The sequence below is a fragment of the Batrachochytrium dendrobatidis genome (genome assembly GCF_000203795.2).
Source record: "Batrachochytrium dendrobatidis JAM81 unplaced genomic scaffold BATDEscaffold_3, whole genome shotgun sequence".
NCBI classification, from domain to species: domain Eukaryota; kingdom Fungi; phylum Chytridiomycota; class Chytridiomycetes; order Rhizophydiales; genus Batrachochytrium; species Batrachochytrium dendrobatidis.
The window spans coordinates 1,210,088-1,235,161 of NW_006281101.1; the positions used below are offsets into that span (position 1 = coordinate 1,210,088).

The 25,074-nt window shown below is 41.5% G+C and overlaps 9 protein-coding genes across 9 annotated transcripts in view; 4 read left to right on the plus strand and 5 right to left on the minus strand.

Moving 5' to 3' along the window:
- BATDEDRAFT_23600 (uncharacterized protein) overlaps positions 1–1,541 on the minus strand; it is a gene marked incomplete at both ends in the record, with an annotated part of 2,242 nt that extends 701 nt beyond the window's left edge. Inside the window, one exon of the mRNA XM_006677264.1 lies at positions 13–1,541. Coding sequence (XP_006677327.1) covers positions 13–1,541 — 1,529 coding nt within the window. The remainder of the gene's footprint in view (positions 1–12) is intronic.
- Positions 1,542–4,159: 2,618 nt separating this feature from the next.
- BATDEDRAFT_34645 (uncharacterized protein) lies at positions 4,160–6,236 on the minus strand (the record flags this gene model as incomplete). Its single annotated transcript, XM_006677374.1, has 5 exons — positions 5,547–6,236; positions 5,169–5,253; positions 5,010–5,083; positions 4,360–4,489; positions 4,160–4,279 (listed from the first exon to the last, which is right to left on the minus strand). The coding sequence occupies exons 1-5, from the start codon at positions 5,597–5,599 to the stop codon at positions 4,160–4,162; spliced, it is 462 nt and encodes a 153-aa protein (XP_006677437.1). The 5' UTR covers positions 5,600–6,236.
- Positions 6,237–6,586: 350 nt separating this feature from the next.
- BATDEDRAFT_19051 (uncharacterized protein) lies at positions 6,587–9,142 on the plus strand. Its single transcript, XM_006677141.1, has 10 exons — positions 6,587–6,807; positions 7,119–7,137; positions 7,223–7,311; positions 7,377–7,457; positions 7,571–7,622; positions 7,699–8,033; positions 8,144–8,297; positions 8,385–8,479; positions 8,549–8,966; positions 9,051–9,142. The coding sequence occupies exons 1-10, from the start codon at positions 6,601–6,603 to the stop codon at positions 9,110–9,112; spliced, it is 1,512 nt and encodes a 503-aa protein (XP_006677204.1). The 5' UTR covers positions 6,587–6,600; the 3' UTR covers positions 9,113–9,142.
- A 17-nt stretch (positions 9,143–9,159) lies between these two features.
- BATDEDRAFT_34647 (uncharacterized protein) lies at positions 9,160–11,211 on the plus strand. The gene is made up of 3 exons (XM_006677375.1): positions 9,160–9,588; positions 10,077–10,652; positions 10,774–11,211. Exons 1-3 carry the CDS (start codon positions 9,310–9,312, stop codon positions 11,059–11,061), a joined length of 1,143 nt encoding a protein of 380 aa, XP_006677438.1. The 5' UTR covers positions 9,160–9,309; the 3' UTR covers positions 11,062–11,211.
- An 880-nt stretch (positions 11,212–12,091) lies between these two features.
- On the plus strand, positions 12,092–15,187 carry BATDEDRAFT_29700 (uncharacterized protein; the record flags this gene model as incomplete). The annotated part of the gene is made up of 10 exons (XM_006677309.1): positions 12,092–12,241; positions 12,330–12,549; positions 12,602–12,694; positions 12,801–12,949; positions 13,036–13,134; positions 13,238–13,426; positions 13,524–13,796; positions 13,874–14,087; positions 14,136–14,457; positions 14,545–15,187. The coding sequence occupies 10 exons, from the start codon at positions 12,092–12,094 to the stop codon at positions 15,185–15,187; spliced, it is 2,352 nt and encodes a 783-aa protein (XP_006677372.1).
- A 141-nt stretch (positions 15,188–15,328) lies between these two features.
- BATDEDRAFT_29701 (nitrogen permease regulating protein NPR2) lies at positions 15,329–17,764 on the minus strand (the record flags this gene model as incomplete). The annotated part of the gene is made up of 9 exons (XM_006677310.1): positions 15,329–15,440; positions 15,521–15,643; positions 15,736–15,853; positions 15,935–16,028; positions 16,112–16,246; positions 16,325–16,461; positions 16,541–16,649; positions 16,715–16,980; positions 17,677–17,764. 9 exons carry the CDS (start codon positions 17,762–17,764, stop codon positions 15,329–15,331), a joined length of 1,182 nt encoding a protein of 393 aa, XP_006677373.1.
- A 14-nt stretch (positions 17,765–17,778) lies between these two features.
- On the minus strand, positions 17,779–21,174 carry BATDEDRAFT_34648 (uncharacterized protein; the record flags this gene model as incomplete). Its single annotated transcript, XM_006677376.1, has 5 exons — positions 17,779–18,356; positions 18,494–19,794; positions 19,901–20,051; positions 20,167–20,729; positions 20,940–21,174. 5 exons carry the CDS (start codon positions 21,172–21,174, stop codon positions 17,838–17,840), a joined length of 2,769 nt encoding a protein of 922 aa, XP_006677439.1. The 3' UTR covers positions 17,779–17,837.
- Positions 21,175–21,461: 287 nt separating this feature from the next.
- Positions 21,462–22,806, plus strand: BATDEDRAFT_23607 (uncharacterized protein; the record flags this gene model as incomplete). Its single annotated transcript, XM_006677265.1, has 2 exons — positions 21,462–21,876; positions 22,034–22,806. 2 exons carry the CDS (start codon positions 21,462–21,464, stop codon positions 22,804–22,806), a joined length of 1,188 nt encoding a protein of 395 aa, XP_006677328.1.
- On the minus strand, positions 22,801–24,825 carry BATDEDRAFT_86957 (uncharacterized protein; the record flags this gene model as incomplete). Its single annotated transcript, XM_006677600.1, has 6 exons — positions 22,801–23,065; positions 23,144–23,669; positions 23,746–23,944; positions 24,081–24,337; positions 24,406–24,566; positions 24,681–24,825. The coding sequence occupies 6 exons, from the start codon at positions 24,823–24,825 to the stop codon at positions 22,974–22,976; spliced, it is 1,380 nt and encodes a 459-aa protein (XP_006677663.1). The 3' UTR covers positions 22,801–22,973.
- Positions 24,826–25,074: the final 249 nt, after the last annotated feature.

Sequence of the window (25,074 nt, forward strand, 5' to 3'; positions counted from 1 at the left end):
CGGAAGGCCTACACTGCGAATCGATAAGCATGAGGAGTTAGAGAATGGGTATGTGGATGAGAATAATGTTCTGCAGGAGGGATCGCAGGGCCACTATTGTGATATCCATAGTATGGAGCAGATGGATGGTGCTGCGGTTGAGAGTATTGAGTATGAGCATTTGGAAGACTGTGGATATAGGGATGAGAAGCATGTCCATGAGGATAAGAGTGAGATGATGGATACTTGTAATAGGGGTGAGAAGAGTGTGTAGCAACACCATTCATGGATTGTCTCCCGTGAGAAAGATGAATGAGTGATTCTGCAGGAGAAGGAGAAGTAGTCGTTGCATGCTGATAGTTTGCTGGATAGACTGGATTAGAATGGACAAATGGAGGCTGGACTAGCAGAGAATAGCGACGTTGTGAATGTGGGTCTATACTAGAACTGCATGTGCTGCTGCTAGTGTGATGAGAGTTTGACTGTGGATTGGATGCAGCAGCACAGACACTGTCTGTTTGAGATGGTGAGATATGGCCAGCATCCTGAACAGGATTCTGCTTCTGATGGGCAAGTGTCCGAGCACGAGTCTGGATCTGCAAACTAGGTTCTCTGGTGGCTGCGGTAGCAGCAGATGGAGGCAACGCTGCTTCTTCAGTTGCTTGCGTCTCTCTTGTGCAGGTAGACGATGGTGCCGGATGGGAGACAGCTGGGCCTTGGCCAGATGGTTGTGTAGAGTGAGGCGACACTGTGGATGGCATCATGGATTGTACTGGTGTAGGAGTAGCACTGTAATTATAATGTATACTTTTCAAACAGTCTAAACCCTGCTGTGAAGGATTCTTTTCCGAGTATTCCCTTGAACTCGGATGGTTGTGAGAATGTGCTCGGCTACTGTGATTGAGGTTGTGAGAATGACGACTTGTGAGACGAGCTGGACTTGAACCCTGTTTGCTATTGCGGTATTGAGTAGTCAAGTTCAATGTGTTGATGGTTTCTCTTTCCTCTACATCAGAACCATTACTTGTACTTGGTTTGTTCCTACCACTCGCTGCAGCTCCCCCCCATTCAACCTCTCTCTTTACTTGTACGAGTTTTCCGCCCTGCTTATCGGCCACGAGTCTGGATTCTTGCCCCGGATTTTCTGAAAAAGTGGCGGTCATTTTTTCCCTATCAAATGCACTCAAAGCTGCGGTATCGTATTGTTTTTGGTTGCCGAATTTGCTTGACGGTATAGCATGCGGGGGGCTAAAGTATGTCTTGACAGGGCTGTACCCTACCTGTTGATCTAAACCCGACCTACTGCTATATGGAATTGGCATAAGGTAGTGCGGATTATATTCAGATTGATGACTATATGGATGGTTCTGAAAAGAATCAATAGGCTGGGTATGATTCGATTGTTTTTGTTGATGGAATTGATGCTTTGGCTCTGATTCGTACTGTAGGGATTTATATGAAGATTTGGGAGGATCATGTTGCTGATGCTGATTGTGGTGATCGTCATGACTATGCTGTGGGTAAGGTGGGGGATGGTGAGTGTATGACGAAATGCCGCTCATTGTCAACAAGTCCAATTTAGACAAGGCTGCAGTCAATAATGAGTGTGTTGGACTTCTTTTGGTGAATGAGGCGAAAGGCTAAAGTTTTATAACAATGCAAATTGTTCAAGTAGAGTCTGCTTGTCAAATTATAAAAGATGTTTGCAGTTTAGCCCGAAAGGCATGAAAGTGACTAAACCGCCAGTCAGGGTTTTATACTGTATGTATAAGCTGAAAAAATAAGTAGGTCACAGGTTAATATATGCACCACCTCGTAGCAGATACAATTCGTAGTGCGCCAGACAAGCGTATCGTCAAGTTTGGAGCAATGACGCTTGAAATCAAAAGGTCGGATAATTACGCAAATGAAAGACAGCAATAATGGTGTCAACAATAGATGTGTCTTGCAGCTTTGCAAGCCTGGTAGCAAAGTGTGGGTAAATCAATGACTCGAGTATACTAATAGCACAAATACGAGTAGAGCAATACACTTACGATTGATATGTCGAAATGATGGCTCAATCCACTAGCAGAAACCCCACTGAGATGATGGATACAGTATCGCAGTAACCAAAGAGCTGAGCTGAAATTGAGTCAAAAGGCTTCGGTTAATAAAGTGCTTTGGTGTTTTTAAATTTAGAAAGGATGAATTATCAGATTCGGAGAGTATTGTCTTGAAAGATAGGGACTCCAATCTAAAGCAATAATCTTATATTGCAGCCCACTCCAATCGCTGTTTCAAAATAAATCCAGATACACCCCTCCAGCATTGTGACTCTTGATTGGATAAACTACCATTGACTAAGCTTGCACCTGAGATGTTCATTGAAAATAAATGTTTCGTTTCAAACTAGCAACTGTATGGTTTTGGTCATGAGGCTGCCTTGTAATTTTTATTAAAACAACCCTGTTCATATCCCCGCTAGCTGGAGCGGATTCTACCCCATATATATCCTCAAGACAAAAGAGCAGATTGACAAGTTATCAACTAGTCCATAATGTTGCTGATTCATCTGCCATACAGTCATCTATCCTCGTTTCCAGTTACCAGTAAAAAAAGTGAAATCTGGATCTATGATTCATGTCAGACCATTCAAGCCAATGCTCGGCTGACGTAATTCTCAAGCATCTTAGCAGCTTGTTTGAGTCAAATGCTTATTATTGCTTGGGCTTGGCATTAAACAGTATCAGGGCTGACTGATTAGTGAATGTACCATGGTAATAACATCTAATATGTATTCGTTGGGTTTCATTTAAAGTACTACTGTCAACCATCATTGCCATGAACCAATGCATTACAGCGTGATCCAGATAGCTGAACAACTATCTGGACCTTGCTTATACTTTGCAACTCTTGTGTTTGCTTTTAGTAAGCAATAGCTTGGAAGTAGTTTATCCACACTACTCAAGCAGATGCAGATGACAATGATTGGGCTTGCCGCACACAAGCCCAATATTAGCGTCCCTTTGTTGATTAGGCTACAGAGGCACTTTTAACAAGCTCGCCATAAGCTAGAATTGACTGATGGAAATGCAGAACCCATAAATGCTTTGATTCATTGCCGGATATTCCATTTAACGCTTCGATTCATTGCCGGGCATTCCATTCGATGCTTGAGCTTGTTGCTAGGCATTCCATTTGGTGCTTGACCATTTGGCTTTCAATTTACAGCCCTATCCAAGATGAAACACTAAAGGGACCAAAGTGCGTAATAAACAGCCAATCTCACGAAAGGTTGATGCCAATTCCCATTAAATTTACTGAACAACACTAAGCCCTTTGAGCTCCCTAACAAAGTTTGTTGACCTTTTTCCATGCTTATTTTTGTACAGGTCAGCCGAATGAATGTTCAAAGCAATCTTGGCACCACAGTTCCAGTAAATCTTGTAATGTTTGGTTTGAAGAATCGGAAATTAAACAAGCAAAAATTAAGTGGTATGAAAGCAACAGTTGCGTTTCTAAAACATGCGGTCTTTGTGCTAGATCGCAGATGTCCCGAGCTTTTAGGATACAGTAAAGTGAAGGTTGATCGATAGCATCAAGACAATCGAATCCAGTATCTTGATTGCAGTGGATGAATTTGGTTTCGAATCTGGTGATTATACAATGTATGACTATGCCAAAAAAGAAAGGGTAGGTTCAAACTATAGTTTGCTTGATTATGTAACATACAGTGGATATTGTGTTTATTAATTAGAAATGTCTACTAAAGTAGTCAGTTTATAATAGAAAAGTGTAACAAGTACTTGATCATTGTACATTACAAATCATACTTTTGAACCGAGATTGCTCACTTTTGGCATAACCATACATTGCATGATTATCAAGTTCATTAAAATCCAGATATTGAATTCAATTGTTTTGGTGCTGTCTAATAAATTGACAGTAATCATGCCATGGAACTAGTTGTCCATTAGACTATTTGGTACTTTACATGAATACGACTTTAATATAGAATAAATTAAACGTTACAAAAATATAATCCCTTGCTTTCCAGCTGTTGGTCTTTATTTCAGCAAATACCATCACGTCAGATTCAGATCAATATCCACCGTAGTTGAATCAGTCTTGACATCATGGCCACCATCTAGTTTCAAATGGTTTGGGCTGGCATCACATGGATACAGTACTTTAGTTTCTATACGGTACTAAAAACTGCCTGCTTGCGCTCATACTCTGCTTGTTCATCAAAGCCATCATCACGCCTAGGTCCTCTATACTTGGCTGTATGATCGACACGGATGACTCTGCCAGAAATCTAACTCGTCCAATGATAATATTCAACGATTAAATGGCTATATAGAATTACATAGTTCAAAAGCTTAAAACGATACAAACCTGTATGCCATTTAGATTGTCTACAGCAAGAACCGTACTTCGTTGATCTTCATAGGCTAAAAATGCAAAGCCCTTACTCTTCCCGGTTTCTTTATCACGCACCATATCCAGATCCACTACTTCGCCAAACCTAAACCAAATCTATAGTTTGAGTCAAATCAATCCATTGAATTGGCTATGCCACTGACAATAAAACGTAGACGCATGTACAATGATTTAATTGAAAAAGCTTGATTGAATTTGGTAATCCAACAAAATCTGAGTCCACCAATCCAATCTTGTAAAATGTGCACTAAATAAGGATGACAAATTGCATACAACTAGCCAATCTCATCAAATGATTCAATTTACTGGACACCATTGTTTTGTGAATCTCTTGACAGATTTGATTGGCAACAATCAATCCCAGTATCCGGATTGCAATGGATGAATCTGGTGATTGTGCAGTATATGGTTATGCCAAGAGATGATTTTGGCTTGATTTTTATATGGACGTTGTCTATTGAGTTGTGAGTTCTATTAAATAGTCAATTTCCAATAGGAAAACACAGCGAGTATTCAACCATTGTATACTCCAGGGACAATTACTACAAGATAAAGTAGTCTATTTACGTAAATAGGGTTGTAGTTTAGTTGAATAGACAACTTACTGAGAAAATACACATATTACATCTCCTTCTGTCAAATGATAGGGCAAGCCACCAATGTAGATATATGCCGAGTCCTGTAATAGAGTTGAAACAAAAGCGATGGTTAAATCCGACCAAGAATAGATTAGCACATTACAAATGAATCTAGCTCAAAAATACCTTGTATTGGTTGTGCCAAGAGCCTTTATCAGTCAGTCCTCGTTCTAGTTCAAGAGCATTGAGTTTTTGAATCTCTTTAATGACACTAGTAGTATGAATTCATAGCAACATGAGTATTCAATAAAAAAGATTCTCAGGCACGCATCGTTTAGTATAAACTTACTTCATCAGTGTTGGCTGCAAACAGATGGAATCCAAGTTTGTGTGGTCGCTGATTTACACTATTCCTGAGGGTATGTGCTGCGCCACAGTGTGGTGTTTTCTTTTTTTCTTCGAATCGTTCTTTCTGTCACACTCACCTTATCTTTCATTTTTCCCGAGATGCCTGCTGCTTCCGTCAAGACCGCTGTGGTGTGTTTTGCGTAGTCTTTGACTCACTTGTCTGTTATCAATGTATTGTGTGTACACTTTTGATATGAGAGCTGGAACATTGCTGCTTGGTGGGCTCGAGTGTGTTTTATGGGTTAAACCTGAACCATTCGTGAGTTGTAGATTTGGCTCATCCAACTGGCAATGACTACTCTTTTATCAACTTGTTACTATCAAACTGATATGATTACAGCAATGAGATGATTTGCGTAGACCCTACTGGTGGTTATCTTGGTTGTTGCTTTGCGATTGAATGTGTGCTGTGGATAGTTTGGGATGTATTGGTTGTAGTGCTGTTACCCTGCGATTTCAGCCGTTTGTAAGAGTTTGGATCAAACAGTGCTGCTATCCAAGTGTATTTCTTGCATATTGCTATACACATTCCTGGCTTTTTTGTCTACACTCCATTGATCTGCAAAAGCACTAGACAAACCGAGTAGCCTCAGAAGTTTGCTCAATTCGTTTTTGCTGTTGGTCTGTGGTATGTTGAGGCTAATTTATATTTTTAATTGAGCAGAAATCCAACAAGGACGCTGTCAAGCTGACTATTGATCTGTCCAGACCAGTTGAGGATATGATTATAGATGCTGATATCTATGATAACTATCTGCGCTCCCGTGTCAAGGTCGGCGGTCGTACTGGCAACCTCACCGATGCCATTACCATCACCCGCAAGGATGCTATTTTTACCGTCGAGATTGCTCCCAATGTTCGATTTGCCAAGCGTTACTTGAAGTACCTCACCAAGAAGTTCCTCAAGAAGTACATGCTTCGCGATTGGCTCCGTGTTATTTCTACTGACAAGACTTCCTACGTTGTCAAGTACTTCAACATTGCCAATAACGAGGCTGATGAAGAGTAATGGCTTGTTCTATTTCAAATATATAGTTCAGTCTCCTGTTAATTATTGTATAGATTTGTGTATTTCAGAATGGTTTAGAGTGTGGAATACAATCTGATTGTGCAGAGTATTTTTTCCAAAAAATTCCGCAAAAAACAATTCCGATTTTGACATAAATATCAACTCCAATTCTACTTTGCCAGTACAAGTCTTATCTATAGGATGCGCACTCTACAAATCCAGTTGTTGCAGCCCTTGGTCCGGCCTGGCTACAAGCCAGCTGCATTGTCTGTTGTGGGATCCACTGTACAAGTCTTGTCGAATTCTTCTTTTCATTGCAGTATTAAACCTATTCACAACAACCTCAAGCTTTGCTCGGCTAATACTTTGAATGATAGACCATGCTGCTCCATCATTCTCTCTCACAACGTATGTTTGACTATTCGCTGGTTGATCCTTTTTATTTTCCAATCGTACCATTTCGTTCAAATTTCAATCCAATACAGCTGTAATGCTCTGAATTTCATCTTCAAAACAAGTGAGATTGCATGTGCCAATCTACTCATCACTGAGGATTTACTTGGTCAAACTCTTTGACTCAATTCATGTCCATTTCTATCCAGTTGAGCTGTTTGTTTTGGCACCTTGCTTTCCAAATAGCATATTGACATTTTTGATCTATTTAATCTTTTTTTTTCAATGAATCTCATTTTGTTACATGCCATGAATCTATTATTTAGCGAAGATTGCATGCAACAGGTATTTTGATTTGCTTTAAAATGATATTTCTGGTTAATAGCCTATTTGATACTCATTCTTTTATTTCATGTCTAATATTGTTTAGCATCATCCATGGCTAAACGCAATCCCTATGATGTGATTGGTGTATCAAAAACATCTACCGCCAACGAAATCAAAAAAGCATATTATCAGGTACGCTTTTAAACTTGGCGAGTCAAGTATGGATATCAGACTAATCAGTTGATTCATGTATTTAGCTAGCAAAGCAGTATCATCCAGATACAAACAAGGATCCATCCGCCAAAGAAAAGTTTGTTGAAATCCAACACGCTTACGAGGTAATAACCCATCAATGTGGATTTTTCTGTTTGAATAAGTCGGTTTTTTGATCGAATTAGTCTTGGCTGGGAAACAATTAATCATACATGGTTATTGTATACTGCGTGTTTAGATTTTAAGTGATGAACAAAAAAGGGCCCAGTTTGATCAGTACGGAAACGTTGGTAGGCTAGATTGATATGCATATGCTTTTATGCGCTGTTTTTGCCTGTATCTCACTTTTAAATCTATAATGATTAGATGACTCGTCACGCCAAGGTGAACATGGGTTTTCGGGTGGATTTCCGGGTGGATTTCCATATGGCTTTAGTGGGTTTGGTGGGGAAAGTGCTGATTTTGGCGGGGATATATTTGATCAAATCTTTCAAAAGTTTGGCGGCCAGAGTAATGCCAGAGGTGCAAGCACGGGTGAAAGTGTTCTTGCCGGCACAAGACTTTCATTTATGGAGGCAATCAAGGGTGCTAAAAAGTCGATTGTGTTTGTTGGTATCCGTGGATGTGCTCCTTGCTCTGGCTCTGGCACCAAACCTGGCCACAAAAAAACTACATGCATAACATGCAAAGGATCTGGTCAGGTATGTTTTTTCTAGCGCATGCTACTTTAATGAGGTTTGGAGTAGATTGGAAACAGTCTAGATTTATGGTTTCAAACCTTGTACTCATCTGGTGTCTTTTATTTATGTAGATGTCGCTTCATCGGGGCGGTTTCCAAATGTTTACCAATTGCCCTACATGTGGCGGTTTGGGGACTAGCATTGCACCAGAAGCCAAATGCACGTCATGTAATGGTGCTGGACTGGTTCGCGAACGCCAATCTGTTACAGTGGATATTCCCGCCGGTATGTTTTCTGCCACACATGGCTGATCTTTATTGAATCACCAGTCTTTTTATCTGGTATGTATTTGACTAATTGGGGTTTTTATAGGTGTCGAGGATGGTATGAAAGTTCGTATTTCTGGTCAAGGAAATGCATCTCTATCTGGCCAAGGACCGAACGGGGATCTAATTGTTACAGTACAGGTATATATTGCTTTTACAAAATCAAATGCCTTGTAGCTTTCATTGTCTTACCATATTACACTTGCATAGGTGGCTGGACACCCTATTTTCAAAAGGGATGGCGCCGATGTACACATACAAGCGACCGTTCCTCTTCATATTGCTATACTTGGTGGCTCGATTCGTATTCCGACTGTAGATGGTGATGTCGATCTGACTATCCCGCCTGGCACGCAACCCAATGAACGCAAGGTGCTTCGACAACGTGGTGCACCCAATGTGTCGTCACGACATGGGTTTGGCAGCAGCTCGCGCGGAGACCAGTGGGTTACATTGGAAGTGGAGATTCCAAAATCGCTCACAAGTGAGCAAAAGCGACTGATGATGGAGGCATTTGGAGCCAAGAGCACCACATCAACAAGTGATGGTTCTTCCAATTATAATAAGTCAGACACCTCGCCTCGTGCCACGTCATCAGACGATACATCAGGATCAAGCAAAACTGAAGGTAATTTGTTTAGATTTAAATGTCATTTGTTGGTTTGCAGCAGATGGAGTGCGAATTTAAAAAACTGGCACTCATTTTTCCAAGGTGGTTTTATGCAATTCTTCAAGGATCTAGCAGGACGAAGAAAGGGCAGCACGGAACAATGACAAATTAAATAAAGTCGTATTTTTATCAAGACTCGGCATGAGTGTATATCTGATGATGATCGTGTATTGACAGTTGCTTTGATCTCTTGAATCACCTTGGCTCTTGTATAACCAACAGTTGCCAAAGCATCCCCAGGTTTGGCTCGCCCTAGACTTTGCATATTCCTGCACTTTCTACGACTCTACACCAACACACAATGGAATACATCTTTGGAGCGAGTGGTAACAATGCCATTGGAAACAGGAAGCTGCAGGTGCGTATCGGTCCATCAATACACTCACTCACCATATGCAACCCAAACGACGAAGTCACTCCCCATTTTATCGACTCTCCATATTTTGTTGGTCACATCGTTGTGCGTATCAAGGACTTTCGAGGCATTACTCCCAAAGACCAGCCCATCAAGCAGGCTACAGAATACTTTGGAACCAAGAAGCGTCTATTTGCCTTGCAAGTCTGTGGCAGGTTTAAGCATGTAAGCTGTCTTGACTCGAATGCATTGATGGAGGGAAGAGCATGTCAGGGTTGGATGCATGGCTGGCTTGACAGCTTAGATTCATTATACTGTATTCATAGTAGTGTTAGTTGAGTTTGCTTGCTGAATGCATACTCATCTTGAGGGGTTATATGGCTTAACCCCTTGCATTAGTCTATGCTAGCATTATCTAGTATGTGTCCAATATCTTGGTCTTCCAAGAGTCTATAAACAGATATGGAGTATGACTTGATACCAGAGACTCAGATGACTGTCTGCTTCATCCCAATGGCTCTGTTGCAGACAGTTTTGATTTTATTAATGGTGAATGACTCTCGAGTAACAGCCGCCATCTATTGAACTGCATTTGAGTCGGCCCTCAATCTACATTTTGATTAAATCCAAGCCTTGATTACATGCTATTGAAAACAAGCTTGACGTGATATCCACTCTATTGATCTCCATGTACTCATGTATATATTTGCTAGGAATACATGGCAGATGATATCATGTTTGGTGCCGAATTTGAGCGAAAGGTGGTTCCGCCTACTGGGTCATGGGTTGCACTCAAGTTTGCAAACTTGATTGATCCAGCATTGCAAGCAGATGTTTATGCCGAAAAGCCGTGGCTGTTTAGTCCTATTTTATGCTCCATGAATATAGTCAACGTAACTAAATCATCGCAAGCCATTTCTGGTGCAGCACCACTTGATCCCGCCTATGTCAAGAAGATAGGCGAGACTTCTGTTTCGTCGAAACTGTCATCTGCAAGTGCAAATCCGAATCTTTTGGCTGGGCCTGACACTTCATTCAAGCGATCTCCCGAGTCTGAAATCTCAATGTCCACTGCGACTGTAGTAAGCAAACCATCGCCTACTGAGCTTCTTGGAGAATGGTTGTGGAGTGGGTCAAACGAACTTGTGGAAAACAATACTTTGCTATCCATTGATGACAAGGAAGCCACATTTCCTTCAGACTCTATTTCCAAAAGAAGAAAATACTACCAAAAGGCCAAGGTTAGAAAGAACACTATTTTCCGACCTGAAAATATCTATAATTTTGAGGTGAGTTTTGTGCCAGCACCTGCATTTTGAAGCTGTCTGTAAATGCAGATTATCAGATGTATTTACAAATCACACCATTCTAATCTTGCCAACGCATTCACCAACATGTTTATATCCACAGATCTTTGCACCCTTTATTGATTTAAACACATTTGATCTTAACCTCGGTATCAGCATGAACCTGTTGCGATATCTCAAGAGACAGCCTTTGCGGCTAATGGCCAAGTCACAGTCCAAAAACATCTATTTGTTTGTGGTCGAGTTTGATCTTGTAAAAACATCCGACTCTGATTCTGAGGAACTGGAATATGACACAGAAACGCCTGAAGAAGAACCTGTTTCTGACAGACAAAATCCGTTGCCAGAGGAGCATGATGACAGCAATAGACCCACTCTTGAAGCCGCCTGAAATTGAGTTTTTTATAATGGTATGGTTTGCGTGGTCAAGGACCAGTGGGAATTGCGTAGGCTACAGATGATAGATGTAGCATGCATTATGTCTGGCCAACTTCGTGAATTAACACAGACTCGGATCAATAAAAGATGGTTGAACACAATGTTTTTGGATCGGCGTAATTGAGTGCTTGAGAATTGGAAGCAGCGCTGCAGATATCAATTTACAGTCATTGGAATTGTTTTCAGTTAAGCAGTTGCTTTATACAACCTTTTGTGGACAGCAAGTCTATTCATCCAGTGCATTCATTGACGTTATTGAGCCATGAGTAATATGCAAGCTTCCTATACAATTGTAGCTCCTACGAAGGAGTTGTTCAATAAAACCATTGATTTTTACTGCCGTCTTGGATTCAAGCTGGTTGCTGTTGCAGACTATCCCGAAGCTGCAGTGAATAGCCAGTCTACTCCTATATGGATGAAACTGTTTGAGTCTACACCTGGTATTGAATCAAGTTCTGATATGCCTTGCATCTGTATTGTCATGAATGATGACAATCAAGTCAAGGATACTCAGCGCATCACTACGAATGCATTTTCATTTAGCATGAACAATGTCCAGGTAAGGCATTGGATATTCTTTTAGCATCTAAACATGTTGAATAGTATAACATACTATCCAACATGCACTCCAGGATCTGAATCTATTCTTTAATTAAACAAATGTTTAGTCTGTCGAGCATGCATTACAGAAAGCTTCTTATCAATTCATTTCAAATGGATCGGGTGCAGATTTGGTCATTGAAACTTCGGATCCGTCTGGCACAAAAGTGCTCATTAATACATTCAAGAAACCTACTCATCAGCATGCCGACAAGGGGAAATGCCACGTTTGTCATAACGATCTCAGTTCGTCCATTTCTCGCTTTAATCATCTTGCTTTGCCTGATTCAGCATTCTCCCCTGCTGGTGTGCATCAAACTTTTTCCCTTGCACCCACCCAAAAACGTATCGGTATTTTAACTTCAGGTGGTGATTCTTCTGGAATGAATGCTGCTGTGAGAGCCATTGTTCGTGTTGCTTTGCAGCGCAATTGTCTTCCTTTTGCAATCTTTGAAGGGTATCAGGGCCTTGTAGACGGTGGTGACAAGATCAAGGCCATGAGCTGGGAAAATGTCCGCGGTTTCCTCGCAGTGGTATGTGTATCATGATCAGCACTACCGTTTACATTTGAATTTTAAACTGGTTTCATGGGTTTAAAATGCATTATAATGTCTTATCTAGGGAGGAACAAGTATTGGCACTGCAAGATGTTCTGCTTTTAGAACTCGGCAGGGAAGACTTGACGCTACGTATAATCTTATCAAGAATGGCATTGACGCGCTGGTGATTATAGGCGGTGATGGTTCACTGACTGGCGCTGACATCTTACGTGCTGAATGGGCAACTCTTGTCGATGAGTTGATCAAGCAAGGTAACGCTTTTTATTACACGTTTAATGTTGGTATCAAAAAATGATTGATTCATTGAAATACTTTGGCTTGCATCAACTGTAGGACGACTCACAAAAGAAGAAAGCGAACATTTACGTAGCGATTTGACAATTGTTGGCTTGGTTGGCTCAATTGATAATGACATGTCTGCAACAGGTATAACTGGATGCGATAATATGCTTATAAAGGATAATATCCAATAGTCGGTTGGTAATCCACAAGCATTTCATTGACGATTACAACACATTCTGTTCATCACTAGATATCACTATTGGCGCTGTCACCTCGCTTCATCGTATATGTGAAGCGGTGGATTCGCTTACATCAACTGCGCAATCCCACAAACGTGCTTTTGTGGTTGAAGTCATGGGCAGGCATTGTGGTTGGCTTGGACTTATGGCTGGTATTGCCGTAAGTGCACTTTTAACTTTGGTCTTGTGCTCGTCATTCTACTACTATGATGCAACAGCAGTTCTAACAACGTGACCCCATTAAAGGTTGGAGCTGATTGGGTATGTCTTCCCGAACGTCCACCTCCTTTGGACAACAAATATGGCGATGATTGGGCAGAGGAGATGGTTGATATTGTCAAGCAGGTGTGTTGATTTATTTGTACATTTAATGCTGTCCACTTTGCTCAATCATTTTTTAATTTCAAAAAACCCAATGGATTAAACTTTATAAACTTGTATCTTTTAGTATCGATCAATGGGAAATCGAAAGTCGATTATTATTGTATGCGAGGGAGCCATTGATCGTAATCTCAAACCCATTAAACCAGAAGAAGTTAAACAGATTCTGGAGGAAAGACTTGGTCTTGATACTCGTGTCACTACTCTTGGACATGTTCAACGCGGAGGCAGTCCTTGTGCATTTGATCGTTACTTGGTCAGTGCATCTTGTGCGTTTCATTGAGTCATTTTCATTCATCTGCCCATCTTTAACTCACCAGTCCTTTAATTGATTTACATTTAATGAATTCCAGGCCACCGTTCAAGGAGTTGAAGCTGTCGAAGCTGTGTTGAGTTCTACTCCGAATACACCAGCAGCCATGATTGGAATGAGCCAAAACAAAGTCATTAGCGTCCCGCTTATGGATGCCGTGAAATTGACCCAATCTGTTGCTCAAGCCATTTCTCACAAGGATTTTAAGCATGCGATGGAGCTGCGTGATCCAGATTTTACTTCTGCATTCGGTGCTTACATGGAGAGTACACTGATTGGATGTCCCGGATCGTTACAAGTTCCTGTAGAAAAGGTATTTTGTTTTTATTCAAGATCTGTCATGTGCTATCCAATATAAACTTTACTGATATCTGCTCAATGATATCCTAGCGATTGAGGATTGGTATTATACACTGCGGGGCTCCGGCAGGTGGAATGAATGCTGCCACAAGAGTTGCTGCTAGTCTTAGTTTGAATCGAGGTCATGTTCCCTTGGCTATCCGCAACGGTTTTACAGGTCTTGTCAATGACGAAGTTCATCCCTTCCAATGGCAAGAAATAGTGGGATGGCAAGTGCGTGGTGGTTCTGAGCTGGGCACCAATCGTGACCATCCTCGTCCGATTCCTGGCTCAACCAAGGTATCGCCCAAAGGAATTGACAACTTTGTTGACATGGGTTTGATTGCATACCACATGCAGAAACACGATATTCAAGCTCTTATGATTATTGGTGGGTTTGAAGCATATACTGCACAATTGACGCTCACCGAGGCACGCAAAGTTTACCCCGCATTTGCTATTCCTATGATACATTTACCTGCAACTGTGAGTAACAATGTGCCTGGAACGGACTATTCTATTGGATGCGATACTGCATTGAATGTGATTGTCGAATCTTGCGATCGACTTAAACTCAGTGCAAACGCAAGTCGTAAGCGTGTGTTTGTTGTTGAAGTTCAAGGCGGAACCTGTGGGTATGGCATATGATTTGAAATGGTGATCAAGAAAACATAGTGACGTGGTAGATTAACCATGTGCTTTGTAAACTTGATTTCAAAAAGATATTTGGCAACATTGGGCGGATTGACTGTGGGTGCTACCACCGTTTATATTCCCGAACAAGAGATTGGTATTAAAATACTGCAGAAAGATATCAAGCACCTTTGCAAACGATACACTGAAGACCAGCGCAACGGTGTCAATTCGGAGGGTAGAGTGATTTTACGGACAGAATCTACTTTGCCAGAAGTCTATTCGACCGAGGTGATTTCGGGTATTCTTCGTGCCGAGGGTAAAGGCTTGTTTGATTCGCGTACAGCTGTGCTCGGTCATTTGCAGCAAGGTGGTGTTCCGAGTCCACTTGATCGTATTCGTGCGACACGCCTGGCTGTCAAGTGTATTGACTGGCTCGAAGCAGTTGCTTGTCACGTTCGAACTGAAGGTGGATCGGGTTCGACCAACCATTTGAACATGTCTAGCGATGACATTGCCAAGCGTGCTGGCATGTCAATCTATACTATTGAAAAGAATCACAGTGCTGTGATTGGTATTCGTGGTGCTTTGGTTGTATTTTCCCCCATTGAGGATTTGGTTGCGGAAGTTGACATGAAGGCGCGTCGAACCAAGGATGCTTGGTGGATGGGTCTTGGCAAGCTGATCCGTGTTTTGTCAAAATACGAGTACGATGATGTGAAGAGCAACTGATTCGCCATTTATTTTCCAAAAGAGGTTGATGGTTTAAACCATTGGGGTCTAGCTTACTAAAATGCCTAGAGTAGCTCAGTTACACGAGCAAACTTTCAATAAAATAGTAGCTTTATTCACAAATTAACTCAAACATGCCTATCAACTCAGAATAAAATGTGTGCCCAAATGAGTGAGTCGATCGTTAAGGTCTTTGGCACTGATTTGCAGTTTTGTGCAAATATCATCAAAATGGTGCTGTCCATCTAAAAGTCTAAAAGGGTTGTCGAATCCAGGCGTTAATAAGCCCATAGTAGGTTGAGCAGATAGGTAAACAAACCAAACACCATTTACCTTCTATTTCGAGATAGGAGGGTGTCTATGGCCAATCTAGATTCATCAACAGATCGAGTCAAAATAGGATATCGATGAACTCGATACACAAACCCTTTCAAAAGACCATATACAATAAATCGCCTACAATAATAATTTTATCGTAATTTGGCATCAGAATAAAAAGATAATGCACACACACTACAGTTTAGACATTTTTCGAATCAAACAATTACCTAACATCAATACTAGACATAATTTCTCGATTGTCACTGATCCAGTCAATAATTGTCATACCGCCTTTGAGAGAACAGTACAAAGAGAGTATGACTCCAAATTTTGGCAATGACACATCTGCGATAGCATTTAAAGACGATACACGGGTTAGTATTCAAATCAACCTGCGCACAAATGCTAGTAGTTGACATTGCTTACTTGGTTTACATACAAACTGAATACAGTCGTACTGAGCTTCTTCTGAAGATACTAATGTTGCAACAGCAGAAGTCACGCTATAAATATTGGAAAACTACAGAGCAAATCAGGATCGCATTACAAACTCAATACTAACACAACGATTGGTGATCGTTTTTGTAAATCATCTAAATCTACCTGAAATATATCAATAAGCCTTACGCATCCATAATAATGCAAATGCTGCACAGCAAGTCGCACAAGCATGATATTAACATCAGATAAATATGAAATGCGCTGTACAGAATGAATGCCATTTATAAATGGGATAATCTAGTACCATGGTGAATAAAACAGTTGATTAGTGATATTTGTAACCAGTAGTGTTTTGAATTAAACAGCACGGCTTACTCTTTGCATTGTAAGATCCCAATGCTTGTCCATAATGCTTTCCAAATTCAACATCGAGACAGGAACTTGATAGTCATGAACAAGTGGCGGTGGTGGATAATGAGGAAACAACTTTAGGTTGATCGTGTTTGCATCGTCTACAGCAAATAAAAATAACATTAGTATGAGCTGAACTGTCCAGGAAATTAAAACACGTTGTAATTTGAATGCACATACTAATAGGGATCTGGCATTCGTTGTATGAATTCAAATCTTCAAGCAGCTGCTCGATAATGTTTAATACCGTGGCTTTTGTAGCAGGATTGGATAAAAACTCACTTTCTACCTTGTATTTCAAACAGTATATTAGAATTAGAAATGACGCAGTAGAGCCAACTTATAACAACTGACCTCGAGAGATTTCAATACGCGAGCCATTTTGGTAACAATCTGCTCGTAGCAAGCCGTATTGGCATTGGAATCAAACACAAAGCACAAGTTGAACAACATTGCATTACGTTCGTATTTGGGATGCTCAATCAAAACAGGATGACCAACAATTTTGTAGGGAGGAGTAGCAGAAAGTGTGACTAGACGGTTGCAGAGATCGGATTTGGGAATAATGTAATCTGAGATGGCATCAAAGTCGAGCAAGAGATGCGAGTTTGGAGCTGTTGCTGCCATGTTTGCGAATGTAGAAATTGTCCCATCCAACAACGCATCATCAGTATTGCTAGAACGAGCATCAAACAAGTTTAGATTGCTATTCGTGCCAGTGCTGCCAGTGCTATTTGTATGGTGATGAAGAGGCATATGAGGAAGCTGAGGACTCTGTCTGGGACTGGTAGTAAGCGTATGGTCTGCATTGGAAGGCGATTGTCGAGACACAACAGCCGGAGACACACCATTGGATGGCAGATCACCCGAGTCACAGGTATCAATGGAAGCCTTGACAGGAGAGACAGGAAAGAAGTCGAATGGGTCTGTCGATGGGAACGATGGTCCAGTCTGCAGCATTGACGATCGCAGTTGATGCAGATGAGAAGCCGATCCAGTGCTCGAGGCAGACGCAGGACCAGCACTGGAGGCAGACATCAACTGACCCTCGCTGCTGGCCACAGAACCTTGGCCAGCGTGGAGCGACTTGAGATGAGCAAGAACAGATGTTTGGGTGACTGTAGCAGTTGAGCTGGTGCTGCCAGTGTGAGCCAGCGACAACGACTCGGGACGATGATGGCTGGATTGAGGCTGGCTGGGATGCAATGGTCTCTGTGGCAGTCCTGGCTGGACTGTGTGCGCTGGACTCGAGTCTTGCCAGGCCAGCGCATTCAATGGCATGGATCCTCCGGATCCAATCGACGACCGCACAAAACCCTCTGGGGTTTCGTACACCACTTTAGGACCTTGAATGTGATGGAATTCACTAAAGAAGATGGCATGGAGCAGCGGGAATCCTTCCATGAGCACAGACTGATGATGGTATAAACTTGGTTTATTCAAATCTGGTTCAATTGGATCTATTCTTCATTATTACTCAAGAATTGTTCTCTGCATAGATGACTCTACGGAACTTTATAATCCCTCCACTGACTGATCCCTCGGCTCCTTTCTTGACTCGCAGACTGCAGCTGACGCATTCACGCAGTCCCGTCTTGACACTCTTCATTAGATTTTGCGCGCACGATATCAACTGCACATCTCGGTCTGAATCTAACGGCGACGACGCCTTTACTGCTGCTACAATCTTGAGCTGCTGCGCAAGTGTCGTCATGTGTGTAAGCGTACCGTTCAGCTGTATACGAAGTCTTCTGTCTGTGCATGACTCTGCCAAAGGTTGGGCTACTTTAAGAAGTGTGTTGGCATCCACCAGGATGGCTTGTGCTGATTGAATAAACAATCGTTTGGCTCCTGCATTTTGACCTGAATAGATCAGTTTTTGATGGTGTTGTGATAGATCCAGCATCCGCTGCGACATGCACGCGACAGTTTCAATAATCGGATTGTTTTCTGTAGCCCAGATTGATGCTTCTACCATCAGTTCCTGTCCTGCAGCCTGTCGGAATTATATGTAGAATACATTCATGTAAATATTTCAAAGCTCGCTGCTCACGTACACAGCAAGTCGGTGGTATTTTAACCCATACAACTAATATGTCCTGCATTAAATTCCAAGTACTCGTATTGGCTTACCTTGATCGGATTCAAGATGGCTTCTTCAACAGTGAGCATCTGTGGTGCAATCTCATTCACAACAACCGTTTCAGACACCATTTTGGTTAAAGCACGCAAGGCTTCGTCCTCAACAAACGATGTACGCGAGGGACGTGATGTTCGATTCGAGTCAACAGGCGGTCCGGCAACCATCAGCGTGCTTATTTGCTGATTCACACATTCCAAATCTTTATCCTCGGATTTGACAGGAACCTCGGCAATGGATTCTATAGAAATCACTGCTGCAGAAACAGGTGGCGGTTTGATCAAAACCTCATCGCTACCACCCTTGTATGATCCTACTGTGGATCCAAGACTAGATAGTTGCTCGGTAAGATTTTCAACCACAAGATGAATACCTTCCATCTGATCGGCCGTTACGGGTACGTTTTGTAACATAAGCGTTTGAACATTGGCAACGAGTCCATTAAAAACAGTTTGGACAATATTGAGTTTCATGTCCAATTCAGACTTGTATCCCACATCTTCACTGTATTCCTTTTCCTTTTCAGCTACAGCAATAAACTGAGACGCTGCTGCTTGAAGGGATGCTAGACGATGAGCCATGATTTCAGGCTTGACTCCTTGAGCCAGATCGGCACAGAGAGCGTCCGCTTGCTGATCAAATGCTTTTTTAGAACCAAACACGAGATTGTCGGCAGAAAATATACCTTCTTGCATTATAACTACTGCTTGTAAATCTCGAACCGCTTCAACGTAAGAAGCCATGATTGTCTTGAAGTGTTCTCGGGATATATTGTCTGTAGGATTGACACGAACCATATCACTAGCAAGAGATACAGCACATTGCAGCTTTTCAACACGAGAGGTCTTCAGGCGTACCAATTGACATTGTTGCGGATTGGCATGTTCAGTAGCAGAAAGAGTATGGTTGATGAGATTACCAAGCTTTTGATTTGCTAGGATAAATTGACGGTTAGATTCTGCCATTGCTACACAGTCCTGAGCTTCAGCAGAAAGTAGCATGGTTGACACTAGTGATCCGGGACGTGTTGGTTCAGAAAGCGTGCCAATAGTGCTAACAAGGTCTCCAACAAGACATCTAGAAACACTTGTTTCCAAAATAGTAAAGCCTTTGTCAATGGAAGACATCAGCTCTTTGATTTCAACGTCGATTGCGTCTTTGTTGGCCGTAGAAAATTCGCTATATTTTGTGTTGTTGATGAGTTCTTCAAGCCTAGAAATATTAGTTTGCAGCTCATTTGCAAGAGTATAGGAAAACGTGGTTTGCTTGGTTACACCGATCGTGGAAAGTGAGCCTAAAATGGGTGTCGATTGACAAAACCACAAATCAATACCAATAAAAAGTGGATGCTTTCAGCAAAATTTGACTGTCTGCTGCATTTGGGGTTTAAAATGTAATACCTTGCAGCTCTTTTAAACTTTCTTTGCATGTCACAAGGTAGTTTTGGTAGATTTTTTGACAAGATTCGGATACATTAAGAGTAGAAAATGGCTCTACAATCATATGCATTGCCGCCTTTCGTCGTTTTTCAGCATTTTCATGGGATGATATCTACAATAAAATTGTCAATATAGCCATTTCCAAGGCACGGTTATAAAATGTATGGATCACACTGACACATAATTACGAATAGGCTATTATGTGGATCAAAACTACAAAATTTTACCTGATTGATCACTGTACTATGATCCTCATCTCCCTTCCATAAAACAATTTCATCAATCCGCAAACTAGCATCTCGAAGCTGTTCACATATGCTCTTCATGATCGATGCAGAAGTTTCAATGCCAGGCTGAGTGATCACCATCTTACAAGCGCTCACTACCAATGGACTTTCCTTTGTAAGTACTTTGATAGCCTCCTGTAGTTCCTGCTGCATAAAGTCTGACAAGATTTCTCCTACTCGCTGAGACGCAAGCTGCGCAAGAACGACTACACGCTGGGACATTTGTGTAACGCATTGAATATAAGCTTTTGCCTTTTGCTGAAATAATTGATCGTCTGATTGTTTGGAAGGACAGTTGAGAAGCCCAGACAAGTGATCTCGAAATACAGTCGATGCTGCAAGAATCTTACGGACTTGAGCATCGTCAACCACTTGTAGTATATGTGTTGTTCCAGAAAGAATACCCTTTACAGCCTCGAGCAACTGGGTTCGACCAAGATTGGATACTGGGTTTTGTTTGAGCTCCTTGACCGACGAAACCAGAATTTTTGAAGTGGTCGATACTATATAGTCGTGTAATTAAATAAGTTTGAGTGAATAGTATTGGCCATAATGATACGAACTAATGATAATGACCAGTTGGCCTGAGATATCGAGCCACACGCATTACAAATATGTACAGCAACCATTCTTTGAAAGTAACTGAAGCAATTTGTAGTAGAGCTCAGATACTAGCTATTTGAATAAGGATGATATTTGAATCCAAAACAAACCTTCTTCACAGGCACCAGGCATATCCTTTTTTATTTGAACATCTGCCATTTGTTGCTCAACAATCTTGGTTGCCACATTGAGCAAATTGGCCAACTGGGATTCTAGGGCCAGGCTCAATTGGGATAGATCTGGAATAGGAGTTCCATTGAGTTCAGAATCAGAGATGATGACAATAAGAGCACTGACACTTTCAGCCAGTGGAGATAGGACTTGTTTTGAGGTTTTTGTAAACATGTTGATGGTAAGCCTGCTGTTGCAGAGTCGCGACTTTTGATGATTCGAGCCAAGTGCGACTGTCGGGCATCCATTTAGCATTGACAGATTCCAAAATTGGTTGTAATGTAAAGCCAAGTAGATATACAGATGAAACCATGCGAACATTCTGCAGAAACCAATCGGCAAGTCATTCGTATCATTCAGAAATCCATAAGCAATAATCCGCCCTCAACACAGCATCGCATCGACCTTGAAATACTGAAACTCGCCAGTTTTTTACTACTAAAACCAACATCTCCAAAGTCATGACTCTTGCTACTTCAGAAACCTCGACTGCTGCTACTGGAAAAATCCATTCCACTCTAGCTTCATCGACCCATGCTAGCACTTTGATTAAATGCACTACCGATAAACTCAATGACTTGGATGACAACCGCATTGTCAACATTCGTCCTCTGATTCCTCCCCAGATTCTTATGGAAGACCTGCCATTAACGGCTGATGCCAACATTACTGTTTCCAAGGCACGTAAAGAAGCCGAATCAATTCTATCAGGAGAAGACGATCGGCTGCTGGTTATTGTAGGTCCGTGCTCCATTCACGATGTCACGGCTGCAATAGAGTATTCGCAGCTACTAAAGAAGTATGCCAGCAACGGCTCTAGCAAGGAACTATGTTTAATCATGAGAGTGTACTTTGAGAAACCTCGTACAACTGTTGGTAAGTAATGCTTCGTTGATACGGCAGTCATGGCATTCATACCCCTGCTTGCTCAATGATTCGAGTTGTGCTATTTTGCTGTCATGTGAAATCCCGGAGCTTTAATGTGCTTGAATTGAATGCTTCCAATTCATCTAATTCAAACTTTTTTTGACAGGATGGAAAGGGCTCATCAATGATCCCGATATGAACAATTCCTTTTCGATTAACAAAGGACTACGTACTGCTCGTAAGCTTCTGTTGGATTTGAACAGTAGCGGTGTTCCTGCTGCAGTAGAGTTTCTCGACACAATCTCTCCCCAATTCATTGCAGATTTGGTTTCGTGGGGTGCTATTGGAGCTCGCACCACCGAGTCTCAAGTCCACAGAGAACTTGCATCCGGTCTTTCAGTTCCTGTTGGTTTCAAAAATGGCACAGATGGCAACGTTCGTATCGCCATTGATGCCATTCGCGCAGCGTCTGCAGGCCATCGCTTTCTTTCTGTCACTAAACATGGTCTATCGGCTATTGTCGAAACGTCTGGAAATACGTCTTGCCATGTGATTTTGCGTGGTAGTAGTGCTACTGGTCCAAATTACAGCGAGGCAGATGTGCTATCGTGTGCTAAAGATCTTTGCAAGGCTGGTGTCCGTCCTGCCATCATGATTGACTGCTCTCACGGAAATTCCGAAAAGAACCACAAAAAGCAAGCGGGTGTGGCTATTGAAGTTGCCCGGCAGCTATCTTCTTGCGATTCCGGATCTTCAATTTGTGGTGTCATGATTGAGTCGCATATCAAAGAGGGAAGGCAGGATGTGCCAATAGAATACGGCATGTCAATCACTGATGCTTGCATCAGTTGGGCCGACACTGTCAAGGTTTTGGAAATCCTTCGACAGGGTGTTCGTGCCCGTCGTGAGCGACTTGCATCTTCCCATTTTTCTGCATAAAGCTTTGGGTTTTTATTTAATGGCTGTTATTTTTGTGCAAAATATGTATGCTTGGCAAAAGTAGGATATAATAGTTGTTGAAATGTGGTTTGATAGAAATGGTTTATGTTTTAGTGGCAAATGGTAATACGAAACTAGATGGGATTCAGCACGCCAAAAAACGTCGACTATAAATATACCATTCCTAAAGAGAGCAGTGCAAACATGTATAGTGGGACAACAAGATTATCGTTTTGCTCAGAAAAAGCCTCCAACAAGCCTGCAAGTCAATAGTAATTAGTGAATGCAAGTGTAAAAGATCTTTACAGTGTCGGGATATTGATCCTCGAGTATTTACCTGTCAAGACAACCGATATAGCAGATCTAACAAAAAAGCCGACTTTTGGTACAGAGTCACCAAATCTATCCAGCCAAATCTGGACAGCATATAATGCACCAAGCGATCCAATTACAAACCCGAGCGTACCTTCAACCGTCTTGTCTTTACGAAACCATTTTGTCTTGCCAACAGCTTTGCCAATAATCGATGCAGCCGAGTCGCCCACGCCAAGAGACAGAATACCGGTTAAACCAAGTATAAGCAATGGTTTATTTTCCAAAACCAAGACAATCTGTGTCAACCACACAGGAACTGCACATCCAAACATCAAAGATAGATGGGATACGACAACTTCTCGACGTTTCTTTGTTTCACCCTTTGGAGACGATTTAGATTGAACAAGTTGATCTCGCGCGTTTAAAAATTGATGAACAAACATATCCATAGTTTGTGGTTGAATAGGACCGATATGGAATATACGCATATATTCGATCATGATAAAGGCACTTATTGCAACAGAAAACGCAAGATGCATCAATTGAGGCTACATTTCAGTGCATTCCGTGTTTCATAAAAGTATTAATGCTTATCGAGGCAAACCAAATAGTCAAATTGCATACCTCTAAAAGATATCCAGGAGCAAATAGAAGCAAAGCTAATGCATGAAAGTACTTTCGACGAAAATTGATGTGTGATGACAACGATGATGCAGTAGATGACCAAGTGGATGCAATTGTGACTGCCCCTGTAACCAAAATCATCCAATATATTATCAAGTAGGGTCGCCATGTATTTGCATCTGTAATGTACGTAATCGTCCTAGTTGAAAAAACAGTTTAGTCAAGAACTAAACATGGGCTTACTCGTACATGAGAATGCAAGACCAAATGATCCAGCTACAGTAAAACCACTATATACTCCTATTCTATGCAATCTATATTTCTGGTCAACACACCATGTAAACGGCTCGGTCTTAATTATTAGCCATATCCATGGATCTATGATACCAACAACGACGATTGCAGATACCGCAAATCCAACTGAATACACGATATGCATTACTCCATTATGCTGTGATTCTTGAGCAAGTCTTGCTTGTAAAAGGATTGGATACCCAACTATCCCAATCAAAACCATCCCCCATAGCAATGCAGGATGGAATACAGAAACAATGCTTCGGGTAAACAGTAATTTCTTTGAAAGCACTTTCATCTATGTATACATCAAAGCTAATAAATATTTGTACTCAATATGCATGATTCAAAATATAGTAAACGTACCATTGACAATGAAATGAAAAGCATATCCAAAAGTGAGATGGATGACATTGTTGCTATAATGTATGTTTCCTCAAGGGTCAGGATCTGTCCCATGATTCGCTGTAGCACAACAAATGCTCCAATAAATAGTACCGGAGCACACGTCAACATCCACCACGAAACTATGCAATAAACAAAGAATTAAAATATGGATGGTTTGGTATGTCTGTAGTATTTGTCATTGCGGCCAACAAATACAATACCAAGCAGCCTGGAAAATGCAAATCACGACTTACACGGAGAAAATGGAGCAAGTACAGAAATTAAACTGCCCGTAACACCTGCTACTACAGCATATCTCGATGCATCATTTTCTTTGAGCCAATCATGGCATACATGGTTGGCTAAACACATACCAGAAACAACGTATACGGCATGCATTATGCCTAAAATATACTGTATAAAATTGGACTGGTCTAAACTGAGAATGAGACTGAGGAACAAATCAACATATCCAACAGCTGTCGATGGGTGAACATTTTCTGTCCAACTCAGAGCCAGTAAAGTATACATGCCTAAAATTACCTTGAGATATACCTAGGCAATCAGCCAAAAGAAAAGTGGATGTAGCAACCAAAGGTACCAGAGTAGTTCCTATAGTGACTCCATACCTACGAGTGCTATGGTCAT